Source organism: Vidua chalybeata, chromosome 3, assembly GCF_026979565.1.
Source record: "Vidua chalybeata isolate OUT-0048 chromosome 3, bVidCha1 merged haplotype, whole genome shotgun sequence".
Taxonomy (NCBI): Eukaryota; Metazoa; Chordata; class Aves; order Passeriformes; family Viduidae; genus Vidua; species Vidua chalybeata.
In genome coordinates this window covers 68331605-68358453 of record NC_071532.1, presented here as the reverse complement: position 1 = coordinate 68358453, position 26849 = coordinate 68331605, and the positions used below count along the sequence as shown (strand labels likewise).

Below are 26849 nucleotides of genomic sequence, written 5' to 3'. Positions count from 1 at the left end.
AGAGAGACTAATGTGATCCGGAACAAGTGAAGACCCAACATGACAACATGATATATATAAAAGGGAATCAAATTGTTTGATTAATTGGCATAGTAAAATGAAGGCCAAAGTATGTTTCCTTTGTGTTTTTGTGTTTTCTGTATGTTGTTCACTGGACTTTTTTTTCAACAAATCTACCTTTTTAATTTTTATTTACTCACAATCCTCACAAGCTTTTATTTCTAGCATTAAACCAAAAGAATTACCTGAGAACATTTCTTTTCCTACCTTGGGGATAGTGATGAGTACTTTCTGACCTCAACTTTCCAGATCTCTAGTAAAATACCATGGAAATAGATTTGTTGCTCTTCAAAGATTTTAAATTTTGACAAGAAAAATTAGTGCTAATGAACTAAGTACGTCTAATTAAGTACCTTTTTTTGCCACTGCTAGGTTTAGTGGCCAGTTGTGAGTGTGGCTTCTTACAAATTTATACTCCAAATCCTTTTACTTTGTTCTCACTACTATTGGAAGGTTTTAAGACCTTCTCTGTTGTCCTGTGTTTTGTGTATCATTAAGAGTTACGCATTTCTTTCTGACTCAATGCCACCTTTAATCATGTCACCAATGATAGTGTAACAAATTTAACTTAATGCTTCTCAGCCTTAAATTAGCTGCAACACTAAAAAGACCAACACCTTTTATTATTAATGGTTGCTGTATTTTGAGTATATTCAGTTGTGTAATTTTGATTCAATCATGCAGTTTTCATTAAATATTTCTGGTATTAGTTGCTACTGTCTGATAACATCTTTTTAATGTGAAATACATTTTTAAAGAGTGTCAGCTCTTGAAAACATTCTTCAGCCATTTAAGAACATTACCTTGATTGGATCCCACTGACCAAAAGAACTTCGTAATTTATATGAGAAAACTAGCATCTTCTGTGCAAGTGGCAAACTTATTGGGTAACATTTCTCAAAAATGCTCCTGCGGTTTTCCACTAGGGATTTCAGCTTGCTGTATATTTGGTAGCACACAACGCGAGGCTTCCGTCCTCCATTGATCTCAACTGGTGGTATTAGTAACTTTTCAAGTTCTTCCTGGTTATGAAAACATAATGAAATATTAGAATCATAAATGCAATCAGATTTTAAATAAAGATTGATGGCAAGATTTTCTGTGAACTATCAAGGATTTTCTAAGCATGCTCTCAGTCAACATAAATCAGCAAAGTTTGGTAGGAATTAGTCTTCCTGTCCACTGAAGTTTAAATTTCTATATTAGGTGTCACACTGTTACAATATTGTATTATTATCTGGTTTTGTAAACCTTCTGTCTGGTCAGTGGATAGAGCTTCTTCTAATTCATGGTTAGTTTATTTCTGAAGTGAAATACTTTGTAGATAATAAACAAATGTCTCTGATCTACCTACTGCCTTTGATGTGGCATTAGCATTGCAGGTATCTGGTGTTAGATGAGGTTCTTGCCATAGGCAATTGCACTGATTTCAAGAAAATTATGTCACTAAGTGTGGGAATGGTGCCAAACACCTGGCATCTTAACTGAGATTAGATTTGGATTTTTTCTTTACATTTGGTTTCATCACCAACAAATAGGATCTGTATTAAAAATAGATCTGTCTAGTAAGAATTTTGCCTCAAAAATTATTTTGAAATACTGTTCATACATTCACAACTCTCTAGGTTGGTTACCTGTGTCAACTGACCTATCAAAAATGAAATTACACCAAGACTGGATAGGTCTACCCAAAAGCTTTCTTTTTTTTTTTCTCTCTACTATATTAGTTACATAAATTATATACTCTTTAAAGTTTATATCTTCTCAGTACAGTCATCATCATGTTCACATACTTAGATCATGAGTATAGCAGCACAGTTATTTAGGCACTATAATTTTTAATGTGAAAATAAATATGGAAATTCTTATAATTTAACAAAATAAGCAGTGGTATCAGTACCTGCACACTTTGTAATCTTTCTACTTCTAATTCAAACTTTTCTGAAATTTCATTTTGCATGCGCTCAACAGCATCTTCTTCATTTTCTTCTTCTTCTGGTTCTTCCTCTTCATCTTCTAAAAACTCTTCTGCAAGTATAGCTTCAATATCTTCATTCGCCTCCTCCTCCTCAGTAGCTTCATCATTATCCTTATCTGCTAAAGCCTATAAAGAGAAAATATTTTGTTGTTTCATGTCTATGATACAGATATTTTGAAGGAACATATGGTATTCTTGTCTCTTTTTAAATTAAAAAAGCCATTAATTCAACAAAACCTCATTTTGGGATATCCTTTATCATATGCAAAAAATCTAGTAAATTCTAGAATCTTATTTCAGAAGAAAATACAGCAGTATTGCATAGTGCATACAGTGAAGCATCATACCACTTCCAAGAGTATTTAAAAAACCTCAGGAGCTACACTGCAGTTTTGATGAGTGTTTTTTCATACATGGTATTGAGTTTGAGAGGACTTTGTTATAAACAAGCATGTTTGATGAAAGTGTAGCTGACAGAATATCATGAACAGTTAAGTAGTACACGAATGCATTTATAAATATATTATGTAATTGACTTTGGGCAGAAATCCTGGTACTGTTCTGGATTAACCATGGATTTGACAGTGTACTTAAAGGCACATGCCTAATTTCAATTAGTGGGGCTACTCTTATGCTTACATATGATATAGTTTAAACACATTCATAAGTATTTTCCTGAATTTAAGCACATATGGAGAATTCTTTTAAAATAGTTTTTAGTCTTCATGAATCCATAGTTTCTAAAGCAATTCAAACATAATATAAAATTATTTTTGAAAGTTGAAGTTTCTTAAAGTCTATTATAATTTTACTTTTCTACATTGTCCTGAAGTCAGTGACTAAAAGCTCTAGAAAATTCTAGAATGCATTCTGGTATGAATGCAAATGCTTCTATTAAAAACTGTCTTGTTAGGTTTTCTTACCTCCTGCTTCTTCTGTTGTTCTGCTAAAAGTTCTTCCCTTCTTCTGGCAATCATCTCATTCTGTTAGTGAAAAAAAGATGTAAAAAGTCTGATGATACTTCCTGATAAAAACTCCCCTCTGAAAATTGGTAAGGTAACCTATAATCAACTCTTCTTTTTCCACCTTAAATTCTGTTCCAGTTGGTTCTAATGTTAAAAAACATTACCTAGAGTTTGAAATGTTGCAGACCAGATATAACTCTCTACTAGGCAAACTTGTAAGCATATTTTAGAAAAACTAATTTTGCAATTTCTGAGATTGATATTACAAGAAAAAAAAAGACTGTGATTCTTATCACACTGAAAATATAGTAATAGGTTGATTGGTAAATTACAGAGTTTCTAAATTTATAAGTGGTTTCTATAGGTGGTTTTCACACATTTGGCAAAGGGGTCACTGAGTATGGTAGTAAATGTGTTGTATTCCCTTTGACTGTTTAGAGATAGTAATGGTAATGTTTAATGTTTAGATAGCAATGTTTAGAGATAGTAGATGGTATTGTATGAGTCTTGTCCCAGATTCCGTTGTCCTAACTTCCTGTGTGTCAGCTGCTCTGTAGTAATTATGCACAGACCTTTTCTGATATTTACATGTGTAGTACTTCCTCACTTTTTCTCACTTCCTCACTTTTATAGAAAGTGAGGAACCTTTAAAATATTACATGTGCCAATTGTAAATGTCTGCATAGAGGCTTCAGGCTACCTCAACCATTTGTAACCTCTTCAACAGTAGGCACAAATTCATTAGAATGGGACACAGAGCAGCTGCAACAGCACTGAGAATGTGGCTTAGAGTTACTGCATTCCTGTGCAGAATATCAGAGTTGAGAACAGACACACTCCCTGTATGGTACTGAAGTCAGTCTATGGGAGATGCTGATAACTCAACAGCACATGCTCAGGGAATCTGGGATGCAGCAGTACTACAGTGTACAAACTGTCTGTTTGATTTTTTTTTTATTGCCATATTCACTCCCTCCATGGACTTGCCTTTTTCCCTGGACTTTCCAGGACTGCCATTTATCTGGCAGCACGGCTACTTTTTTTGGGCTGCAAGATGCCCAAACTCCTGCATGCATTAATTGCATAGAAGAGGAAAGGAGCCCTAAATTATTTTTGGTTCCTATGGTAAGCCTAGGAATGTTGTGAATGTGTAGGACTGTTTCTTCTGGCTCCATTACCTGTTACTCTCTGTGCTCTTCACAGCTTTGGGAGTTTCAGAATCTGTGTTCAGACCTGTCCTGTAGAAACAACACCAAAAAAAATGGCATAGGGCTGAAAACTTACTCTTTGTTTTGCTTTTAGTTCCTTTAGCTTCTTTTTATATTCCCTTTTTTTAAGCTGTTTGTCTTTCCATTTTTTCAGACGTGGAGGAAAAAGACGGTTAAGAATGTCACCTTCTTCTACTTGAATATAAACTGCAACATCAGGACAGAGTCCTCGTTCTGACAAATAGCTGGCTTCATCTGAAGTACGAGGGAAGCCATCCAGTATAAAGCCTGTGGACCTAATTGGAAAATAACACCTTTAGTATTATACAGTGTAGTTTAAAGTACAACACAATGAACATGTAATTGAAAAAAAACCCACAAAACTTCCCATATTAAATGCATATATTAGGAGCACAATTTGAAAAATACTTTCAGCTAGTATATTTTGACAATGTAAAATTGATATTTTGCTGTGTATTTTGATTAATGTACTTACAAATTTCTTCTGAGGTTTTAATGTGCAACACTTAATATTTTAAAAGAACTTAAAATTAAAAATCCAAACCTAATTGGGTCCTCAGACTTGCTTGTGTCACTCTAAAAACAATACTTTTTAGGCATTGGTCTCAAAAAATAAAAGGTGTCCCATACACTTTTATGGTAACAACTTCCCAAGAAACCTTGTGCCTGAAAATTTATGCTTCTTCTGTAGTAAAGGATGAGAAATTTGCCACTCAGCATGACTTCTGTTTCTCTTCCTGCATATGTTAACAAGTCAGTTATACCTATAAAGCTCTATGGCTTATTGGAGCGCTTACAATTTTGAATTAGACAAGCAGTTATGTAAGGATGAATGTTGTATTGATAAGAAGCTAGTATTTATACCTATTACTTTAGACTTTAATAGGATACATTGTAAAATTGCAGAAAACCAAATAAGCTAGAAGAAGTGGAAGTGGAGGAAAGAACAAGTAGCCCTGAATGCTGTGGGGAAGAAGAGTACAACACAGTATAGTTTATTAGTGTAATATATTGTGATGTGATATAATACAATACAATAGAATTTAATACAATATAATATTACAACATTATGCATAATGCTGGGTAATTTTTTGTCTTGGTGCATTCTTTTTTTCCTAGAACTGATCTCTCTGTTTTTACACTGTGTAGAGAACTATTGTCCCCTATCTGTAGTCAGGACAAAAATTATAAAAAAATATAAAAGGTTTGTTTTCGTATCTATCCTGTAAGACCATGAAAACTACCCAGCTATTTAGGAGATTTAATCTAATTCAGGTGTGCCAAGTACTTTTGTCCAATCCTGTGTGCAGCATATGAAACATGATATTATTGTAAAAATATTAATTAAAATAATACAACAAAACCAAGACTGACAGGTAGGTCATTTCTCATAAAAAGTACAAGAGCATTGAAATAATCTCTGTGATAGTAATTTACAATTGTGGACACAATGGATGATATACTTCCTAAAATTAATTAAAGAAAGAGAGAATCTAATTACAGTTACCGGAATGGCTCTTTCTTCCACCAGTCAGGAACAATCTTATCAAGGACTTCTGGAGGCAGTTCTGTATTGTCCATTAGATTTGCTTTGATTGCCTCTTCCTCACCAGTTAATTCCACTTCCTTATGTAAAAAAAACCCACAAAAAAAAAAAACAAACCACACAAAAAAAACAAAAAAAAAAAAAAAAAAAAAAAAAAAAAAAAAAAAAAAAAAAAAAAAAAAAAAAAAAAAAAAACCAAACCCAGAAAGAAGTATTTACTTGGCACGTTTATTGTTTTTTGTTAAGTAGGGTACTGTCTTCATTTGACTTAAACTAGCAGAAACAAACTCATTTGCCATATTGCATCATACTATGTTACACATTTTAGGCAATTCCCTAAAATTAGGGCAAATGCTGCTGTATGAGTTTTAATGAAACCTAAAATCAAGCACAACTGTTAAGTATTTAATTATACATATGCTCAATTCAGAAGAATAGAAACTGAAATGAGCACAGTTTCTCCTAATTGCCTACAAGCAGTTTTCTACTTGGCTATACATGTTCCCACGCTGGAAGACTACTTGCACTACATCAGAATGTTTTTTCACTTTTTGAAAGCAACAATTATATTTGGATGGATTCCAAAAATTATGCTGAAGAAGGATATGTAAGGTTATTTGGTATAGGCAGAAGAACAGATACCAGACAGATAGCATTGTTCTATACAACAGTAGTAGTATTAATGGCTAGTCAAATGCAGAGTATTCAAATGACAGACCAAAATACTAAATTATTGTGGAAAACTGTTAAGGTTTTCTTTCCCAGAATATCTAACTGTGAGATTGATATGGTTGAGGATGCATTTCTCATAGAATGGCTTCCTGACACAGACTGTGGTAAAAAATATTGAAAAGAGGATATATGTTGGTGGTTCTGGATTAGTTTACAGAATTCATATATCAAGAATCAAAATGTGTCTGATATCAAAAGGCCATAGCTGAATAAGAATTCTTATTCCTGACATCTATTCTGATAATATAGACAAAAGAACTTGAGAATATGCTGGAAGTCACAGCTCTAATACTGTGTATGTGTAATATTTTTTCTGGTGCCTGATACAATATATATATAAAAAGATGTTTGTATGACAGAAGATGCCTAAGTAGACAAAGTGCTAGCCATATTTGCAACACAGAGGCATCTTGAAAGAAATGTGTGAAGTGGGAGAAAACAGTAAAACATATAAAAATGTATCCCTGACATTACCACTGCTAAAGAGAGGTAGGAATGGTGTTTGCATCTGATAAAAGAGAAGAAGCATGAGATGTATATTCCAGGTAGAAAAAAGAGAACACAGAAATCACAGAATAGTGATTTGAAGGACAAGGTTTCCCCCCGAGACCTTTCAATGATGTGGTACTAAAACCATCACGATGATATCTTTTTGCTGAACTTCCTACACTGCATAGTATATTTTTATTTGCCTGTAGTGGTTTTTGCTTTGAACATTATAGCTGACCTTAAGCTTTGACAGATAAATGTCTGCTGTCTTGTGCCAAAGTGAATGAGAGCGATACAATGGAATTTAATGCAATTTTGCAGAATTAGAGGGTCAGTGGGTAGTCAGATAGTCCAGTCGTATTCATATTCAGAGAAATGCCTGGGAACTCTACAACCTTAGAAATTATCCTCTAGAGTTTTGTGCAGGGATGAGTGAATGGATTTCTAAACTAAACTGAAATTGTATGAGCGTGCTTAGGTCACACCAACAGATGAAGCACTTTAAAAGGAGTATGAGAAAAAGAAATACTAAATTGAAGATTGTTTCCCAGCAGATATGAAGATGACAAGGAAAAAATAATAACAGAAATGCCTTGGTGTAAGACATGTATTTATGCCAAAGAAATAAAATTGAGTGAGATCCAGCCATAACCATCAGTGCCAGAAACACTTGCCATATTTTGGCTGTGATGACCAAGTTGTAAGCTGACTTTTCAAAAGAACCCCCTCTTTGATTTTGATGAAAACCTGGATTTTTCTTCTGCCATCCATGATTTTGATCTGTACTGTATCTGTGATGAAGCATTTCTTTCAAATATTACTTGCTCTTGTATTATTTCATCAGAACACTACCTTCCAAGTTATCAGGGACCTGCTCCACATCTCAAGAGAGTAGACTGGCCTTTAATGTACCTTTGGCAGCTCTTTCATCACCTGCAAGTGCACCCCATCGACCTGTATATGTCCAGTTTACAAAAATGATCCCAAATTTAATCCTATTCTGTTTTTGAGTAGTACCATTTTTTTACCCAGGCTTTCCTGTTAGACACAGAGCCCTCTAGGCCACAGATTAAACTCTACTTGCAAAGACCATGTTTCAGTGTCAGACTTATATTTTCTAGATCTTTTACTGCTGTAAAAGAGCAGAAATAAAATTAAATTCAGAGGCCTCATTATTTTCCACTTCCACTGGGTGCTCATCTTGCTAATACTGTGCCTGAGTATTGTTTCTGTACGCCTCCTCCTCTGTAGTCTGCTGCCTCTCCTGCCTGCTCCCTTAAATCCTGTAGTAGGAAGTGTTTGAAGATCTTTGATGACTAATAACTTGAGGGAACTTGGCAGATATCAGGAGCACACACTAAAAAAAAAGGCTCTTAAAATGTGATGCAGAAACATATTTCTTCCTGAATTTTTGAGTGTTGCATAAATCCTTATTTCTGTTGTGTGAGAGATAGATTTTCAGTTTTTTACTACATATTTTTGAAAGATTCATATGCTGTGTACCTGTGGTGAGACTTCTCCACATAATGAATGGCTTTTATCATATCCATTGGTACCTAAGGAATTCATTTGCATTAAAACTTTGTGGATTTTTTTTCTCCCAACAGACCACTGCCTAATAAAAGAAAATACTATCCCAAATAAACAGTTAGGTAGAAGTTTTTTCTTCAAAGAAATTGCATCCTGTAAAAGATAGGGTTTAGAATGTGCATTTATAAGGATTTTAAGCCAGTAGTCAATCTGCTTAAGCAAAGGTACTAATTTTCTGAAAATTATTATTCATTAATTATTCTACCAGTATCATGAACATACAGCTATTTGAAACATTTTTTTAGTTAAGCTACAAGGCATACTTTATGCTACCCAAGACTTGGTTTATTTTTGTGGTTTGAAACTACTGCCAATAGGCAAAAAAACACTAAAATCCAGGTTAAGAAAATTATTGCATTAAAAAAATACTAGCTTACCCTCTTATTAATGATAAATAGTTCTGATTTTTTTTATGAGGGATGATCAGATCAAAGGGTTGGTAGAGGCATTCTATTCTTTTGCTCCAAGAGAGTGCAAAGAGCACAGCTGGGAACATTTTTAAAGTCCTGTGCAGTTGGAACACACGCACTTGACTGAATCTGCATATTATAAACACTTACAGGAAACCATCCCATTATTATTCTGACCTTGACCTTTTTTCCCCCCCTCAGTTGGTCTTCCATTAGGCATTTAGAATCTATCTCTAATATTTAGAAAAAAAAACTGTATATAACTCCTGAAAATGTTTTTGAAGAATGCTTGTGATATTTATAAAACATTGTCATGAAGTATTATTTCTAAATTTAATCAAGTATTTAATTTAACATAGTTTTACAATTTTTACAATTTTATAAGAAATTCCCATTCTGGCCAGAAAATGGTTATTTTGTGTATGGATGTATAAAATACTATTATTACCTGTTTGGTCTTTTCTGTTTCAGTTTTAGTTATGGTCTGAGAGAAGTCTTCCAGTTCCTCTGGTATTTTATTGTCATCTTCATGATCTTCATCAGAAGAGGGCCCAACTTTCCTTTTAGTTTTGGGTAAAATCAATTCCTGTAGATATTCTTCAAATTGAATATGGAAAATGCCTAATTTGTCTGTTATCTCTCGTGCACAAGTAGTTTTACCTGCTCCGTGAATCCCAAGTAAACACACCCGTAAAGGAGGAGCCTATGGGAAAAAAATGGAATATTCTGTAACATCTTGGAGTATACAGTGCACCCACCCCCTACTGTTTTTCACTTCAAAAATATAATGATTAAAAAATTCATCAAAAACCAGTCACATACTTTTGTATTTTAATATTACCAGAGTTTCTATTGCTGTTATAACCAAACTATCTGCTCTCTGGAAACACCAAACAAATCTACTACTCTACTATCAGCAGGTAAAAATGAAACTTCATTAGACAGGTCTGGTAAATCTTCCATTCTTTTGCCCTTTTTCAAGTTATAAAAAACCCACAAACCCCCCAATATTTGTAATTTGTTAAACACACTTTAAGATTATCACAAGTCTTTATAATCTTCCTCTCTTTTCTGCTGTATTTGCATCATTAATTCAATGTGTTAACACAAATTTACATTAAAAATCACTAGGGAAGCCATGTGTTTTATTTGCTTCAAGGGCTTGCCTAATATATTGTTACCTAGGAACAAATCAGCCGTAATAAACAAATCTAAATGGAAACATAAAGTAGTTATTTTAATCTGCTATTATCTGCTTTAAATAATTTTTAAGATTCTCACTTGTAGTGGTTCATTGTGAGCTACATATTCCTCAGGGTTCTTCAAAAATTTATCTCTGTACTCAGAAGTTGAAAAGTAATAAATCTTTTCTTTATATTTAGCTGCGTATTCCTGGAGTCCAGGGTAGAGGACAAAGTTCTCTTTCAGACTGACTGGACAAAAGTGTTTTGTGTCTCCCATATGCCTTTTCTTTTGCTTAATTGTTTCTTCATCCTGAAAATATGAAAATTTTAAAGAATTCAGGAGTTTACTTAGATTAAGTAGATCAGATTAAATAACACCAGATATATTAACTGACAATTGAATTAGGGCGGTTTTCTCAAAACATTTTGCATGCTGAAAATAAGTCTATGAAAATACACACTTTTTAGATTCTGAGTCAGAAAACACACTGTCCAAGAGAATTACTGAGAAAAGAATTAAATTTAAAATATCATGAATATCATAGTTAGCCATTGAGGACCAAAATTAGGGTAGAAGTATCTATGATAAAATCTATTCCTACTGTGTTTTTGAAACTGATCTGTTTAAATGCAGACCTCTTCAGAAAATACAGTGAGAGCTGGTGTTATGAAGTCAGATTACTTATCCAGTAAAGGTAATTTCTAAAAAATATATTCAATACTGCTCAGTCAGTCTGTAGATATCCGGTACTGTTAAATTTGGGGATGGGAATCTTCCAATATAGGATGAAAATAGAAAGGCAAAGCTAGACCTCTACTTTCATTGAAGTGGGTGTGTGAAAATTATCAATATCTGAAATGGAACAGGACTCTGCATCTTCTGATGCTTACATGATGGCTCATGGAATCATTGGAGCTGACAGAAATCAAAGTTCACATTCGTTTCTTTCATAAAACCCCTCCTTGCCTTTGGGCAAAACTAGGTACAGTCATTCTCTCTATTAGCACGGGGGTATTTGAGCTTCTTGCTGTAGTAAAACTACTATCGGCCACAACACAGAAATGTAGTGAAAGTGTTCTTGAAGCACATGCTAATATTTATTTTTTAAGAAGGCTTTAACTGGATTAAAAAAAATCAGGATCAAGCAAAATCTGTCGTCTCTGAGGCTATGTTCAAACTCAAAATAAAGGAGTTATAATAAAAGCATAAATAGATAAAAACTGGCATGCTTACTTTTTCCTCTTCTTCCTCTTCCTCTTCCTCTTCTTCACCTTCCTCTTCCTCTTCCTCATTTTCCGCTTCAGCATCCAGATCTTGTGCTTCCTCCTCTAAGTCTTCATCAGATAATTCCCAGCCATAATATTTAAAAGGTTCTGAAAAGGTTAAGGGTTTTTTTCTGTTTTAATAGTTATCCTTTGGCTATACCAGAATATATTCTCTTAGTCCATGAAAGTAGGCAAATACATGGAAGAAAATATTTCCAACTGCATCTTGCGTTTCTTCTACTCACAGAACGAAATGTTCTCCCCAGATGTGGAAATTAGTATATTGCATCCTCCAAAAATGGAAATTCTACAGGTTGTTTTTGGTTGAAGTAAATTGTATTTTCAATGGGAACTTGTATTACAAAAGTATTATACAAGTGCAGATAGTACCATTCTGTTTAAAACAGTTTTTTTTTTTCCTGTTACTTGTTGGGAAGAATCATCACTCAAATTTCAGTTTATTATAGAGCCAGAACAATAGATGTTTTGGTTAATAAAACACTTGATTTGTAGTGATAATAGGAAAAACACAGTATTATTTATATCTAGTGCTCAAAATTCTGCAAGACCACACAAATGAAGAAATGTAATTTGCCACAAAAATATTAATTTAAAAATAATTAATGTAAAATTAAATTTTGAAATACAGTCTGTGCAGGTGGTTAGGATAGATTATTACACATCCTGAAAGTCTCACTCACCCAATGAATATTACACATTCGTGAACTTTCACTATCCATCCATGTCTCAAACCAGTATCCTGGCATGCACAGATAGAACAAGTAATCATGGAAATGTGCTTTCAGAATGTTTAGGGAGCCATTATGCACTTATTTGCATAGCTACATTATATATATATATATTTCAAATATATATATTTTCCCCACTCTTAGATGTCTGAAAGGCTGCTATTGTGCTTTTCAGCTCAGAGAACTCAGAGAACACAATAAGACCCTCTTCATATTAGTAATATCAAACTGAGTATAACCTACTCCCTAATTTGCTCATCACATGAGCTATCCAAAATCTCTCTTGATAGTTGAAGTGCCAATCACATAAACAGTATTACTTACTTTCCATAACCAGCACAATTTGATTAAGCAGACTTTCTGGTGTTTGCTCAGCAATCTCTAAAACAACCACCTGAACTTGAGATGAGTCCCTGATTTCTGATTCCACTTTTTCCCAATCATTCATGAAAAGGTCAATCTTCATTTTAATTGTTTTCATTTCTTCTGTATCTGGAAAACCATCCTCTGCAAATTCAGGTTGCATTATTTCTGAAAATCAAATAATGTAAAATAGGCAATGCTCCTCTAAATTTTTTTACATTTAAAAACTATCATTATGCTTTAGAACTATTTTTATATTGCTCAAATATGGTGGCATACCTTTTAATGCTTCTTCCTCCCCATAATTATGAATTATTACACTAGTAGTTTACAAAGACACTTCATGAACTCCCAGTTTAATTATGTTGATACTCTATACACTGAGGCTTCTCCAGGAAAATAAATGAGGTCAAATTGTTGAACTATATTTACATATGGTTATTTAAATCAGCATTCAAAATAAATATGACTCTTTCTGCAAAGAAATACAATACAGAATATATTCATCTAAAAATTATGATTCAATGATGAACAGCTTTTTACAGACTCTCCGTATTGTCATGCCTCATGCCAATATGGGAAAAATCTGAATGAACAAATAAATGAAAATAAAGTTTAAAAATCTTATAATGACTTCCCTCTCTAAATACTGGAACTGGGAAACTCTCACAGGAAATTCTGGCTTTAATGAAGCCATGTCTGCATACAATCACTTGTTAAGTAATTGAAAGAGAGAATACTTTAATCTCTTAAGAAACATGCAGAAATTTGTAGTGTCTGTTGTTTAAGATCAGTCCAAGCCTGCTTCCTAACACTGTCTCACAGAAAGCTGACAGGAGTTAGAGACTGAAAGGATGAACTAATATAAATAAGAAAGTCACTGGTACTACACATTGTAAACATGACAAAACCATGCCAAATGTGTTGTCATACTCTGTAAGCAAATAAACAAGGGGTTAGTTTCTTCCACCACAATTTCTTGCTAAAGAAGACAGATGGAATTAAGAACTTGATATTGACAGCTGATGTTGAATTTAAAACTTGATATTGACAACATATATGGAATTAAAAACTTGATATTGACACATTAAAAATGGTTCCAATTAGGAGCTAGACAGGGCTGCAATTACTATCCATTCATACATTGTTAGACCCTGAAAGTCCTGAGACAAAGTCCTATATCAGCTTGAAGATGATACCCAAGTGCCTTTATGACTCCATAAGACCTTGTCGCTGGCAGCAGCAATGTGGTGTTGTTGCTGCTGTTCCCATTCTCTGCACTCATTTAATTTTCAGATTTGACTGTCTTTTTTTTCTTGTAATTTTTTTTGTGTTCTGTTAATAAGTGATGTCAGCTAACAGACAGAAATGCAGTTGAGAGCAGTGAGTTAAATGATCTGATATTACTCTAAGTTTGCTGGGACTTACAGCATATGCTTTTTTCTTGCCAGAAACAAAGATACAAGAAAAAAAATTATCAGTGAATGGAATGATTTTCTATTTCACCAAAATATCTATTTCCCCTTCTCTTGTTGTTCCTGTCTTGTTTTTAGTTTGAAAGAGCATGAACAGATTTTGACACAAGTAACAACATGCTCGGTCTATTCCAATGAACTTCAACAGATTACATAAAAAAGGACCATTACTACTGTTCTTCCTTATGTAACTTCCTACATGAATAAAGCAGAGGTATTACTAAAAATGAAAGTATTTTGTAATGCCTTATATGTAAAAAGCTTTGACTACTTTCCCAAAAATACAAAACCTCAAAACATTAAAACCCCAATGCTTTATGGTCACTCTCTAGCATTAAGCAGGCCAATGCTCACTCTGTCAAACTGCAGCACTGTAACATTCATTCTGAGTTTTTCCCTGAAAAATCCAAACAATTTTTCTGGCTTATGAAGGGTTAGATTGCCCTGTTACAATTTTCTTCATTAAGAAAATATATTTTCTTACGAATCAAGTATCTCTCAATCTCCCCTTGTGGACTGTTGAAGAAATTTCCAAATGACACATTTAATTTTCCAAAATAGAACCAAAAGGCAAAAAGTGTTTAATGTAGCAGGGTTTCAGTGATTAGGTACCAGTAAGATTTGGCAGGAAACAGATCAAAACGTAATGGTCAGAGTAAAGATGCTGCCTAATTTTTGTGTAACATTCTACCAACTAAAGCATCACCTCAAAGTGCCAGTATCAGCTGGGATATGCGAGTGCCTTCAGAACAAGGACCATATGTAACACACCTTCTTTTGAAATTCCTTCATGGCCCACTAAGGTTGGTCCCTTGCTAGTTTGCTACTTGTGCCTATTTCTACAAGTCCATACATGAAATCAGGCACTTTAGAGGTACTATGGGAGCTTTGGGTACTGCAATGTCTACATCTTTTAAGGGTCTGTATCCCAATGTGTAGCTCTCTAGAAATATGCTAAATTTCTAAATACTTACATGCTTTTAATAATTTTATTCTTCTGCTTTTGATGTTGAAACTTTTATTCTTTCAGTATCACCATCTACCTGAACTATATCCATGATTAACTGAGGTTTGAAGCAAGTTGGGCTCTCTATAGCAATTCATGTGCTGGCTGAGGGACCTGAGGACACGCCCTGGCCTGGCTGTCCCTACCCAGCCCCTGGGGTTCCCCTCACCTGCCCAGAGCCCAGGACCCCTTGTCAGCCCTCAGGGCTGTCAGCCATTGCTCCAGCAATACCATTGCACAGCCAAGGTAAACTGCAGAACTATTAACAAATAAGCATTTTGACAAGTAATTTTGTGATCTTTTATAATAACCAATACTTAATACATCTTCCGCCCGTTTTTTTTTTTTTTTAGTTTTGATCAACATAGCTATTAGACTGACACCTTTGTGGCTAACCTTCCTCTTATTTGATTATTAGTCTAAACATACATCAAAGTGCAAAAGGTAATATCATTAAGGAGAGACACCTTGCAGATTTCAAATAGTTTGATCTTGAATTAGAAACGTTTTCCCTTGAAAAGGCTTACAAACATTTGCATTTTACTAAACTAGACATTCATTCTATATATGTCATTACATATGCCCTGCAATGACATTTTTGCCTCTTGCCATGATTCTAAATAGGAACATAAATATACCTTTTTTATGTACATTAAAAGATGTTGTGCAAATGGTACCACTAATTATGTTGCATTCTACAGTGATATATTCCAAAGGAGACAGAGATTTAGCCACTAATAAGTGGGTTACACTAACTGCTGCTTGCACATGTTATCCCTGGCACAGTCACACTGCAGAAATCACATGTGCTGCCTTGTGAACCACTGCCCCGTTCATGGCAGTAGCACAAGGAAGATGGGATGAGGGCTGGCTGGATCTGGCTTTCAACACTTCATCTTACAGACCAGCCCTTTAAAAACCTTTCAGTTCTCAGCAGGTCATGACACTTTAGAAATATACAAGCAGAACAAGAGATTTAAATGAATATTTGGCATCATCTGAGACAGAATATTGAAAATGGCAATGAATCCACTTAATAGAGTAGTTCATAGAGTAGTTTATCTCAGATGCACTTACAATTCATGTTACCTCTTCTGACAGGCCATATTCAGCAAAGGATGGACCAGCATGTGTTCCAGCTTTGTTTTGCTACTTTAGACACATAATTCCAACAGAATACCTCTATCCAGAAGGTTTTGCTGCTTAAGGAAACATATCCAGCAGCTATTATTGCCTACTTACAGAACCTTTAAATAGATTACTCAGGTCTAAGTGAACTGGAGAAATTTTCCCCTGGAAAGAGGGGAGAAGTAACAAAAGAAAAAAGGTTTACATTCCCAGTGAAAAGAGACAGAGGAAATATCATACAACCCAAAACTCATTTGGTTTTGGTTCAGGTATTTGAATGTTATCATGATAAAAATGTTGCCTTCCTGACATTTACTTTGTCTCAGGGACCAAATAAGGCAGCTGTACTTTTTCCATTAGATATAAATTATAATAACTCTGCTTGGCAAGGTTATTTATAGTAAGAAGATTTTTTTTTTTTAATTAAAAACATAGACAAGTAAAATACATGAAAAGACAGAAGTGTTTTAAAACTAAATTATATAAAAATGCAAACAACTTTCTCTCCAAGGAGGTGGCCTTCTACCTAACAGTACTGTTCTTAATTGAATTTTCTTATCACAGTGGTGATAGGAAACAATCTTCCCCAGCCTTAAATCTTGGGCTTTTGTAGGGAATGCCTACATGCCAATCTCTCATATTCTTTTGCTCTGCATGTTCTGTGCTTCAACTGAGCATTGTTACCATAGAGACAAACAATCCTCGAAGGCTTTAGGCCCTCACATTCTCTAGTGAATTGTTGTGGAAAGAGAGCCTTAAATATCTTAGTATCTGTGACCTTTTCTTCCCTCCGTCCATATGCAACATCAAAAAAGATTAAACAGTCCTTCTTTTCTCCTCATTGAAATGCTGCCAAAGCTGACACAGACACACCAGAAGCCAGTATGTCTTCTTCATTAGAGCTTAACTAGCAAAATAAACAGAAAGGCAAAGTATATGGTAAGAGTGACACTTTCACTTCTTGGAACTGACCTGTATTTCATTATTAATGTATTTTCAGTTGTCTTTTTGAAACAGACTGTAGTTTGTTTATACAGACTTTTCATTTCTTACTCATAAATATACACTGCCAAATAATCTTCAGCATGCTACAGTGAAATACACTCCACAGACAAACTTATATTGTATGTACTGAATTTTTTAAATTGGGAAGACAACTTTGGTTTACAGATAAAGTTGATTCTTTCTAATGCATAAAAATATGTATATTTAACAACTTTCTGTTAAAATAAAATAGTTTCTATTTTATTTATTTCTGGTTTGTTCTTTAAAATAGTCTAAAAATTCTAGCAGATAAAAGCTAAAATGTATATTTTAAAAACTAAAGCCGATCATCTCCATTAAAGATGAGTTGCCTTCAAAGTGTTTTTTGAGAGAAAGCTGTTACAAGATTTCATATATCTTTTCATTAGCTTATGGTTCTATTTAATTTACAAGACTGGTAATGGATAGGGTCAAGGAGGACAGATGGACAGACATTAAGTGAAGTAAATTAAGAGCATGTCCTTTGTCTTATTATGTTCAGAAAGTGACAAGAGCTTCCAGAAAGACTGACAGCTTTAATCATAGGCTTTTGTTCTTTTTTCTGCAAAACACTGAGTAACTGTTCTCCACCAATATTCCTTAGTCTTTATTTATCTGAATGAGAGACTAAAAGAATTTAAGACCTGAAGGTATTTGGGATTTAACTGAGGAAGTTGTTCTTAAGCTTTCTGTTTTTCAATTTTTGAAATTTCTCTGCCTAAAATGCTGGGATTACAGGTATTAGAATGCAATTATCACGTCTGATTTATGAAGGACAGCAGAAAGTGGCTTTGAAGATCATGCAGCTTTGCTCAAACACTGAACAAACTGTGAAGGTAATATCACTAGAGCTTGCTTTGAAGTTTGCAGTACAAGTAATGTGCAATCTCTCATCTCCAGTTTAATAAACTGTCCTTGTCCAAACTCTCTCTCTGAAAAGTCTCCAGTTAAAGGTAGGGGAAAGCACAAATCAGGATGCAAGTCAGTCAAGAAAAACAAAGGAAAAATATTTAGAGGCTGTAGGACTGAGTACACATCAACTGCCTGGTACATGTTATAATTACAATTGATTCCAGAAAGTATTTATCTTCAAATAAATGGGAAATACACTAACATAAACAGGTTTAACTATTTTTTGCTGTTGTTGTTTCAAATATCTTATTGAAGTTAACATGATGATAAAAATAAAACAGCAAGAAAATAGATTAAAAGCCTAAGAGAAGGATATTGATTCAACCCTCCACCATCTGTAATGAGAAAGAAGATCAATAGTAAAGAGTTGGGATTCAATATTAAAGAGTATATAACTAATACTGATCTTAACAGCTGTGAAAGCACAAGCATGAGAGGTGACATCTGGAATTATGAGCCCAGCTACCAATTTATTTTTGCCAAGAACTTATGCCCAAATAGCATGAGCAGCAGAAGATGGGTTTGTACAAACACACCAGCCTGAGATACTGAGGCATAAGCATGTGTGCTCCAGTTGACTTTGCTATAGAAAGGAAGTAATCTCTGGCAGAAATGTGGCAGGAAAAGAATATGCCAAGTATTACTTCAGGAAGATTGGAGTGAACCCACAGATCTGCTTGAAGCTGAGAACTCCTCTACAACAGCTGAAATATAGTCTCATGAATTGATATAGCTAGTATAAATAGTCATACTCATGCAAAGCTTCTGCAAAAGCTTTGCAGAGCATAAAGTAAATAAAGCAAGAAATTCCTGAAAAAACCCCTCAGAATAATTGTGTTAAAGGACATGAAAAAAATATATGAGGCTTTAAGTTTCAGCGAGACAATACAAGCAAGAGTAACCATATGAACTGATTTCTGTATCTTTAGCAGACATTTCAGCATTGAACTTAGCTTCTTAACTCACTTAAATACATTTGTTAGATTTACATGAAGTCTCCTTCTCAAGTTACTTTTATTAAGACATGTGTAAGTACCTTGTTCATTACTGGAAGCATTTTTATCTTTTAAACACAAACAATATTATAAACTTTAATATATTCAGTACTGAAGCAATCCCAGATTCTACTGGCATTATAAAAATAGTGATTATTAAAATGTGCGTCTATTTATGTAGAACGGAATGGAACGGTGGAGTGGAGTGGAGTGGAGTGGAGTGGAGTGGAGTGGAGTGGAGTGGAGTGGAGTGGAATAGAATAGAATAGAATAGAATAGAATAGAATAGAATAGAATAGAATAGAATAGAACTGTTTCAGTTGGAAGGGACCTACAATAATCATCTACTGCTCATCAGCTGAGCAATTCAGGCCTGACCAAAAGTATAAGCATGTTATTAGTGGCATTTCCTAAATGTTTCTTAAATGGTTTGGGGCATCAATCACATCTTTAGGAATCCTATTCTGGTGTTGGACCACCTTCTCAGTAAAGAAACACTTCCTGATGCCCAGTCTAAGCCTCTCCTGGTGCAGCTTTGAGCCACTCCCATAGGATACCATATATGAGAGACCAAAAGAGTATGATTTGGGCTCTGGAGTATTTTTCTAAGCTATCTTTTTTATATTATAACTAGTATATATTATAAACAAACTGTGAACGTAAGAACTGTGAACATTTATTTATATTGCTGTAAAGACATGTCACATGGGAGAAAAGCTGCAGTCAATGTGCTGATGGCACTACATGTCAAATGAAATGATGTCAGGCTAAGAGCAGCATGACTGAAATGTTTTGGTGAGTCAGTGTTTGATTATTGAAATAAAATGTAGGTGTAGGAAAACAAGATTTTCTCTGAACAAGGACTTAACATGTCTTAAGACCACATGACAGTATTACTTCTATAATTAATAAATTTTTTTGATGTACTCAGATCAAAATTAGTTAGATATTCAAAACTACCATGAACTTTGTTATTTGAGACACAGATGACAAAGTATCTTTGTAGAAGCCTTTATATTTAATACTATAGGATTCATTCACTTTGGAGAAGAACTATGTTTATTAGAAGCTATAAAAAGATATAATGTGGATTTTTTAAAAAGCTTACATGCAATGTAAAGAATCCTAGAAACCTTCAGTATTTTTTTCACAGAGTAGGTGAAATGTTACCTCATTAAAAATTAAAAGCATGCTATCTTATTCAGTCTATCTTATACTACCTTTACAACTTGGGCTGTGTTATATATATATAAAATAAATGCCAGAAAGGTCAGGAAAGAAAATGTATGTGAGACATACTGGTAATACAGAACTTAAGCTTGGCTATAGTAATTTTGTATAGAAACCAGTATGTTATGTTTGAAAGAAAAACAGTAGTAGCAGTCTAGACCCTTGATGAGAAAAAAAAAAAAAAAGAAGTGGGAATTCATGCACTTCATGTTTTAATTTCATCTCCAGGCCTTGGGTGATAATTTAGGCTATGAATGGGAAATCTTGAGACTGTATAGTAGAGAAAGAAAATACTCCGAATTCCCCAACCTAGTTCTTAATATAGAGACAGATATTTATGCATGGTAATTCATCATGACAGCAGATCCAAATCAGACAGAAACATTCTTCTAAGAAACTATGCAGGGATTAAAGAAGGCTAAGAGGGAAGTAAAACGCTGCAGCTTTTTGGACTAGTGACGTTCAAACCATTGAAACTAACTGGAACTAACTCTAAACCTCAATTCAACTGACTGAATCTGAGGTGCAAAAATCCAGCCTATTTGTGACAGCTGATCTGCTGTCAAAATCTCACTCCTCACAAATTATTCACTTCTGCCCAGGACAATTATATTTTCTCTGCTGGAAACTAAGTATAACACAGTTCTGATATAAAGTAGGATCTTTACAAGAAACAAAAAAATATGTGGTTGTGTCAATATAGAAAGCAATGAAGTAAGAACATCTTCACCCAAAATGTTTTATTTATGTTGTTACCAGAGAGGAAACCTCATGTAATACACAGAATTCCATTTGTTTTTATGGTGTTAAAGACTATATTGTTAAAGACTAATCTCCATAAGCACAAAGGAGGGGAGAAAAAATGACAGTTGGGTGAACCCCCAAAACTTAATCACAACAAATACAACCTTGACACCTTGACCTGACACCCCTCAGGGCCATTAGAAGATGATGATGAAGGCGTTGTCTGGGTGTGAAATCTTTTGAGATGGGTCACCCCGAGAAGCTCTCTGGCTGAGATGTATTCCTGCCTACAGGGCATGAGATTCATTAGGGGATGCCTAGGGAAAATAATTTTGGGATTGCGGGAGATATATAATATTAGGAAGCTTTTCTGAGAAGGCAAGGAAAAGTAAGGATCACAGTGGATTGGAGAGGAACTAGCATGGATAATAGAGTAAGAAGAGGATGAAAAGGGAAATGGGAATATATGCTCAGACTCATTGCATGGTCCTAGGGACATGGAGCTGCAGCTGCCTAACTCTACTGGGCTTCTGGATTCAGGAATTCATAATGTGTGTTGCTATCAGATTGAGCAATTCCTAATGCTTGTTAAGAGAGCCATTGCTGAACTGAGTTCCATTCCCTTTTAATTACTTCAGGCTGAGCTTACTCTGGTCTTCCTTTTCTGGAGGAAGTCCCGAAAATCAGACAATTTTGAGATTTTCTCATTAACTATTGACTAAGTTCCAGCAAGGTTTTGTAACTTTTAAAGAGCTACAGATTTTTTTGATGAGTAGTTTCAAGACAGTTAATAAACCACTTAGAAAAGTTACTAGAGGAGATAGAATCCCATCCTTTGGATTTATTGAAAACTGCAACAGTGCTGGCTGATTTTATGGAAATCATCTCTATTCTGCAACATCCATAAGGAATGACACAAAGAAATAAGTGCCTGTATACCAGTGAAGAGAGTAACAAAAAGTCATTTTTCTAGATGCTGAATGTAAAAAAGGAAAATCAAAACTGGGAAATCAAACCACTAAATGATTGAAACACATAATTAGATCAGAAGTCAAATGATACACACCTTCCTCCTCAGCAGCAGCTGAAGACTGATCTTCCTCTGATGTCAGTGTTTCTTCCATTCCTCTTCTGTAAATAAAAGTTTATTTATCTTAAGACCTTTACAAATATTACTAAAGCAAGTTGCAGATATATTAAATATAAAGATGTGGAAATATAATTTCAGTTGTAAAAAATAAAAATCATATGTACTTTATTATCTAAAATGTTCTTGTCTCATTGCATTAAAAGGTTGGACTAATGAAAGGCTAATGAAAAAGCATTTAGAAAAAGATTTTACTGCCACCATATGTACTGATATAAATGTAATATTCCTCAAAGACAACAGATACTGGATTATTTCCTACATATAATAACTAGTCTTAGTGTACTACTTTAGTTAATTTGTGTGATAAATGCACTGATACCTTTAACACAAAGTGAGGCTAGAATTTTCTTGTGCTCATTTTATATATTCAGATATTTGGAATATTTTACCTTGCATCATCTTCTTTCTTTTCTAATACTTCATCTATTGGTCTTTCCAAAATCTTAGAGTTATTTTCATTCCTACTTGTTAGGTATGCTCTGCGTAGTATACAGGCCCCTGCAGCACAATTATATGACAGTAATGACTTTAATCTGTATAAAACTAAAGTCATTGGGTTAGGAAAATCAATTAATAAATAATTGACAATTTTCTTCTAAAGTCAACAAAAAGTATATATACCACTGAAATGTTATTATGCTGTTGATTTCTACAATTTTAGAGCTTTTTTTTTTTCAATTTAAAGCACCTAAAAAATTGAATCTGGGATATTGGAAGGTTATGAAGGCTATAAAGGGAGACAGAACTGAAATGATTTATCTTATTCTTTCACATATCATGTGTTACTCTGACATTTATTTTATTTGCAAGTGTAGAAAGAATGCTATGAAGAAACTAATGAAAAACATTCAAATAAAAATATAAATAATGTGCATACCTCTACTACTGCAGCTGTTTGGCAGAAATTAAGAATATGCTGTTCCTACTAAGAACTTTATTTACTTTGACAAATAGATTTATATATGGCTGTGTGCTGAAACCTGTTTTCATCAGTGGACTTATGAGAGTTTAGACTAGGTCAGCGAACAGCTTACAAAGTAATGACTCAAATGCTGTGAAAAGGTAAACTTCACAACTACATGATTATTTAAATGACAGAAATGAGTGGGAATCAAGTAAAGAGTCAACACAATTATGCAAATAAAAAGAATAAAGTGAAACAAAATAGCTAAATTCAAGGAAATGTATCTATAAGCAAAAAGCTACATTTTTTAGCCAAAATTTTATACTATCAAGAGTATAAAATATGTTGTTCAGATTAGAGCAAGTAATTAAGAGCTAGGTTTTGAGAACTAGTGGAAATGGCAGAGGTGTATACTGCAGGAAGGAAGCACATAATAGGAAGGCTCTAGAGGGGCCTTAATTTGTAAGTCTCTGCTATGAATTCCCAAATTCTTCCCTTCACAAAATAAAAAATAAGAAATAAAAAATAAAAAACGAGCAGCTACTGATTAGTTTTCAACACGGTTGTCATGAAGAATTTTGTGTTTCCAAAATGTCTAGATTAAAACATTTCAGGGATGATGAGACAACCTTTTCTTCTATCCAGCTAATTCACTGATTTGTTAAATTATGAGAAGTGAAGACAAATTTAATATAATTCTGAAAGCATCTCTCCCACCTCAGTGCTCTCCCTGCAGTACAGGCTAGAGTATTATTTATTATGCTTATTATTTAGCACACAGTATTGACATTTCATTACCATATGCCAGCTACAGGAAGGAGATGCTTTTTGTGGTTGGATGAAAGGACAATGCACCGTGTCCCAGAAACTAGGCTGATGAACATTTCAATAAGCTTGGAATAGCTGGGAAGCAAAGATGAGGCATGGAAATGCAATTTGCCCCAAGGTTCTTTCCAGAAGTGTCTGAGATGAAGTCTTGAATGACAGCTTCTGCAAATACGGTTTTCTGACAAGCACTGGATCTAGAACTTTCTCATAGAAATGTTCAGCCAGTATTTAGTCTGTATATGAACTCTGGCCACACTGAAACACTTTTACTTACAAAATTTCTCAAAGCTGTGTGACTAAGTAGTTTAGGTACTATTCCTGAGTTGTGAGGATGATTTGCTGATCGGTCGACATACTTCTGAAAAGTTGGGGGTTTTTTAAATAAGAAATCTGTTCTTAGTAAACTGTGTAACCTTGATTTTCTCAGATTGATTTTTATATTCAGGGACAAGAGTTTGAAAAGATCTCTAGACTGATTCCAGTGCTGGGCACCTAATGAGTTTTCTTGAACTGTATGTGAATAGACCCATCATGTCTTTCTTCAATGGAAGTTTCTGCCACTGCAAAATTTTTGATAATGGACTGGGTTGAACAGGTAATGATCAGACATTGCTAAAGATCAATTAAACTTGTGGTGTGGTATGAATGAAGCAAATATGATCCATGAGGACATGATTTGACAGACAAACTTTTAACAGTACATGAACATGTTCAGTTGATGCCTGGTGCCAATCTTCCTTTCGGCTGGAAAGAACAAAGTAAAAATCCCTTACTCTGAATTCATGGATACTAAGCCATTGTATCCATCTGGGTAGGAAGTTACTGGGGTTTATTTTTGGACCCAGAATGGAGAACAGGAGACACATGCATACAAGTACCTTCCCCCTTGCCTTTTCTTCAAGCTGAGAAATTTCCTAGCTCTAATCTGATTTTGCAAATGGGAAAACCAAGGCAGAGAAAACTGACCAACAGCCACATCGCAAGGTGTTGGCCAGCCACCCAGTCAAAGAATACAAAAATCTGATGCTACAAGAGTCTACTGGTATTTCCTGCTGAGAAGAAAAATTAAAACTGATTTAAAATGGGAGGAATCTTCTTTACTGTTATCGCAAAGTATTCCTGGTTTAAATTCTGTGTAATTCCCTTACTCCAAATTGTAAGAAATTGTGGTACTCTTGATTCACTGGATGATTCATTCTCCAGATACCTGAAGCTTTATAAATGGGACATAACTACTAGTTTTTCTTCTAAGTATGTTTTATATACAGATATCAACACAGAAAAAAAGAAAGAAAATATAAACTACCATTAGGGTGCATTTACTAACCATCTTTTTGTGTATCCTTCAGACAGACAACAGTGTCAGGTAGAAGTCCTTTCTGTGATAAAGCTGACCAGTGGTCTTCTGACAGAGGGTAGTTATCAACTACCCACCCTCCTCTTTCTGAAGCACCGGGAAACCTGTGTTTGTTTGTCTTCATAAGCTATTAGAAAATGTCACATTCAGGAATATTAAAAGACTTAAGTCAGCTGTACCAAAAAGACTGCACAATACAAAATTACTTTTTAAATGCTATGATTTTTCCTTATTGTCATTTCAAGTCAATAAAAAGTAAGACATTTAAAACTTTATATGGCTAAATGAAATGAAAAACATTTTAAAATATAAGAGACTAATGTAATAGTGATTTTAACCTTGCCTATAAAGAATTTACACTCCAGTTTCAACAGTTACATGCCATTGAACAAATTTAAAACATTCCAAGATTCTAGGATAAATCTTCATAAAAAATTCTTTTCAAACTCTTACATCTGATGTTCAGTTCTTTAATAGTGACTACAAATATACCAATAGAGCGAGCAGATAATGATCTGTCAGATAATTCTCCCAGCCGTTAACTATTTGTAGCTCAGGTAATTTGCAAGACAGAAATAATTTCTGTATAAGTGTGTGAATATATATACATACATGCACATACTTATTTTTATTATATATAAAGGTCTATAAAATAGACCTCATTAGACTTGTCTTTCATAATCTTCCTCAGTGTCTCCTCAATCCTATGTAAGCTTTTGGGCTATGTGATATAAACGAAACTGATCTCTCAAATGGAAAAATTAAGAACATATATGAAAAATGCAAAACCTGTTACAAGTTGCTCTTAGGAAAATAGTACTTTGCTACATAGTACTTGTAGTCTCACCCTTGCAATAGCTCCCTCCAGAGCTTCAGCATATATTTGAGGTGACATTGTATCTTCAGAGAATGACACACTTTTCATGGCTTCTACCATGGCCTGAACTTCTGGGTGGTCAGCAGTTATCTCAGGTATTCCTAACAACATATATTTTTTTCAGATTTTTTCCTAAAACATAGATTTTTTTTAAATGCACTTCACAGAGAAATTAGAAATTAGGACTTAAATAAAGCATTATATCATAACTTCAGCACAGCAGTCATTTTTAAGCAATACACAATTGCTCTAAGAAAGAAACAAACACCCAGTTCTGAATGCAGATGAAGAGTGTCTCTCATAAACTTAGATCTTGGTTTGCTATCTCAGTATAAAAACCACAACCTTTTAAACTGTACAGTATTTTCCACCTCTAAGCTAAATATTGTTTCAATATTAACAGAATGACATTTCTGTACTAGAACAATCAGGCACTTACAATTTGCTAGAATTTCCTTTGATTTGATTTCCCTTTGGCTCCTAAATCAAAAGGTTTACCAGACTAATGTTTCAATCAATACAAATTTTAGATCAAGGCAGTGTATTTTAAACAATAAAGTAGCCTGCATTCCCTATGATATGAAAAACATTAGTATTTTATCCACATTTTCTTAGTAATTGCTGGCACAACAACTATAATTATTTAAAAGTTTTTTAAG

At 34.2% G+C, this 26849-nt stretch overlaps 1 protein-coding gene across 3 annotated transcripts in view; it reads right to left on the bottom strand.

The window, feature by feature from the left end:
- The window catches only part of AK9 (adenylate kinase 9), a 59247-nt gene that overhangs the window by 13228 nt on the left and 19170 nt on the right, over nt 1-26849 (bottom strand). For all 3 annotated transcript variants that reach the window (XM_053937228.1, XM_053937226.1, XM_053937227.1), the window contains exons 15-27: nt 26161-26291; nt 25284-25440; nt 22614-22722; nt 22141-22205; nt 12523-12729; nt 11418-11557; nt 10281-10493; nt 9448-9702; nt 5740-5858; nt 4288-4507; nt 2962-3021; nt 1961-2164; nt 864-1082 (exon numbers count right to left, since the gene is read on the bottom strand). In XM_053937228.1, the coding sequence (XP_053793203.1) occupies nt 864-1082; nt 1961-2164; nt 2962-3021; nt 4288-4507; nt 5740-5858; nt 9448-9702; nt 10281-10493; nt 11418-11557; nt 12523-12729; nt 22141-22205; nt 22614-22722; nt 25284-25440; nt 26161-26291 (2099 nt within the window). The remainder of the gene's footprint in view (nt 1-863; nt 1083-1960; nt 2165-2961; nt 3022-4287; nt 4508-5739; nt 5859-9447; nt 9703-10280; nt 10494-11417; nt 11558-12522; nt 12730-22140; nt 22206-22613; nt 22723-25283; nt 25441-26160; nt 26292-26849) is intronic.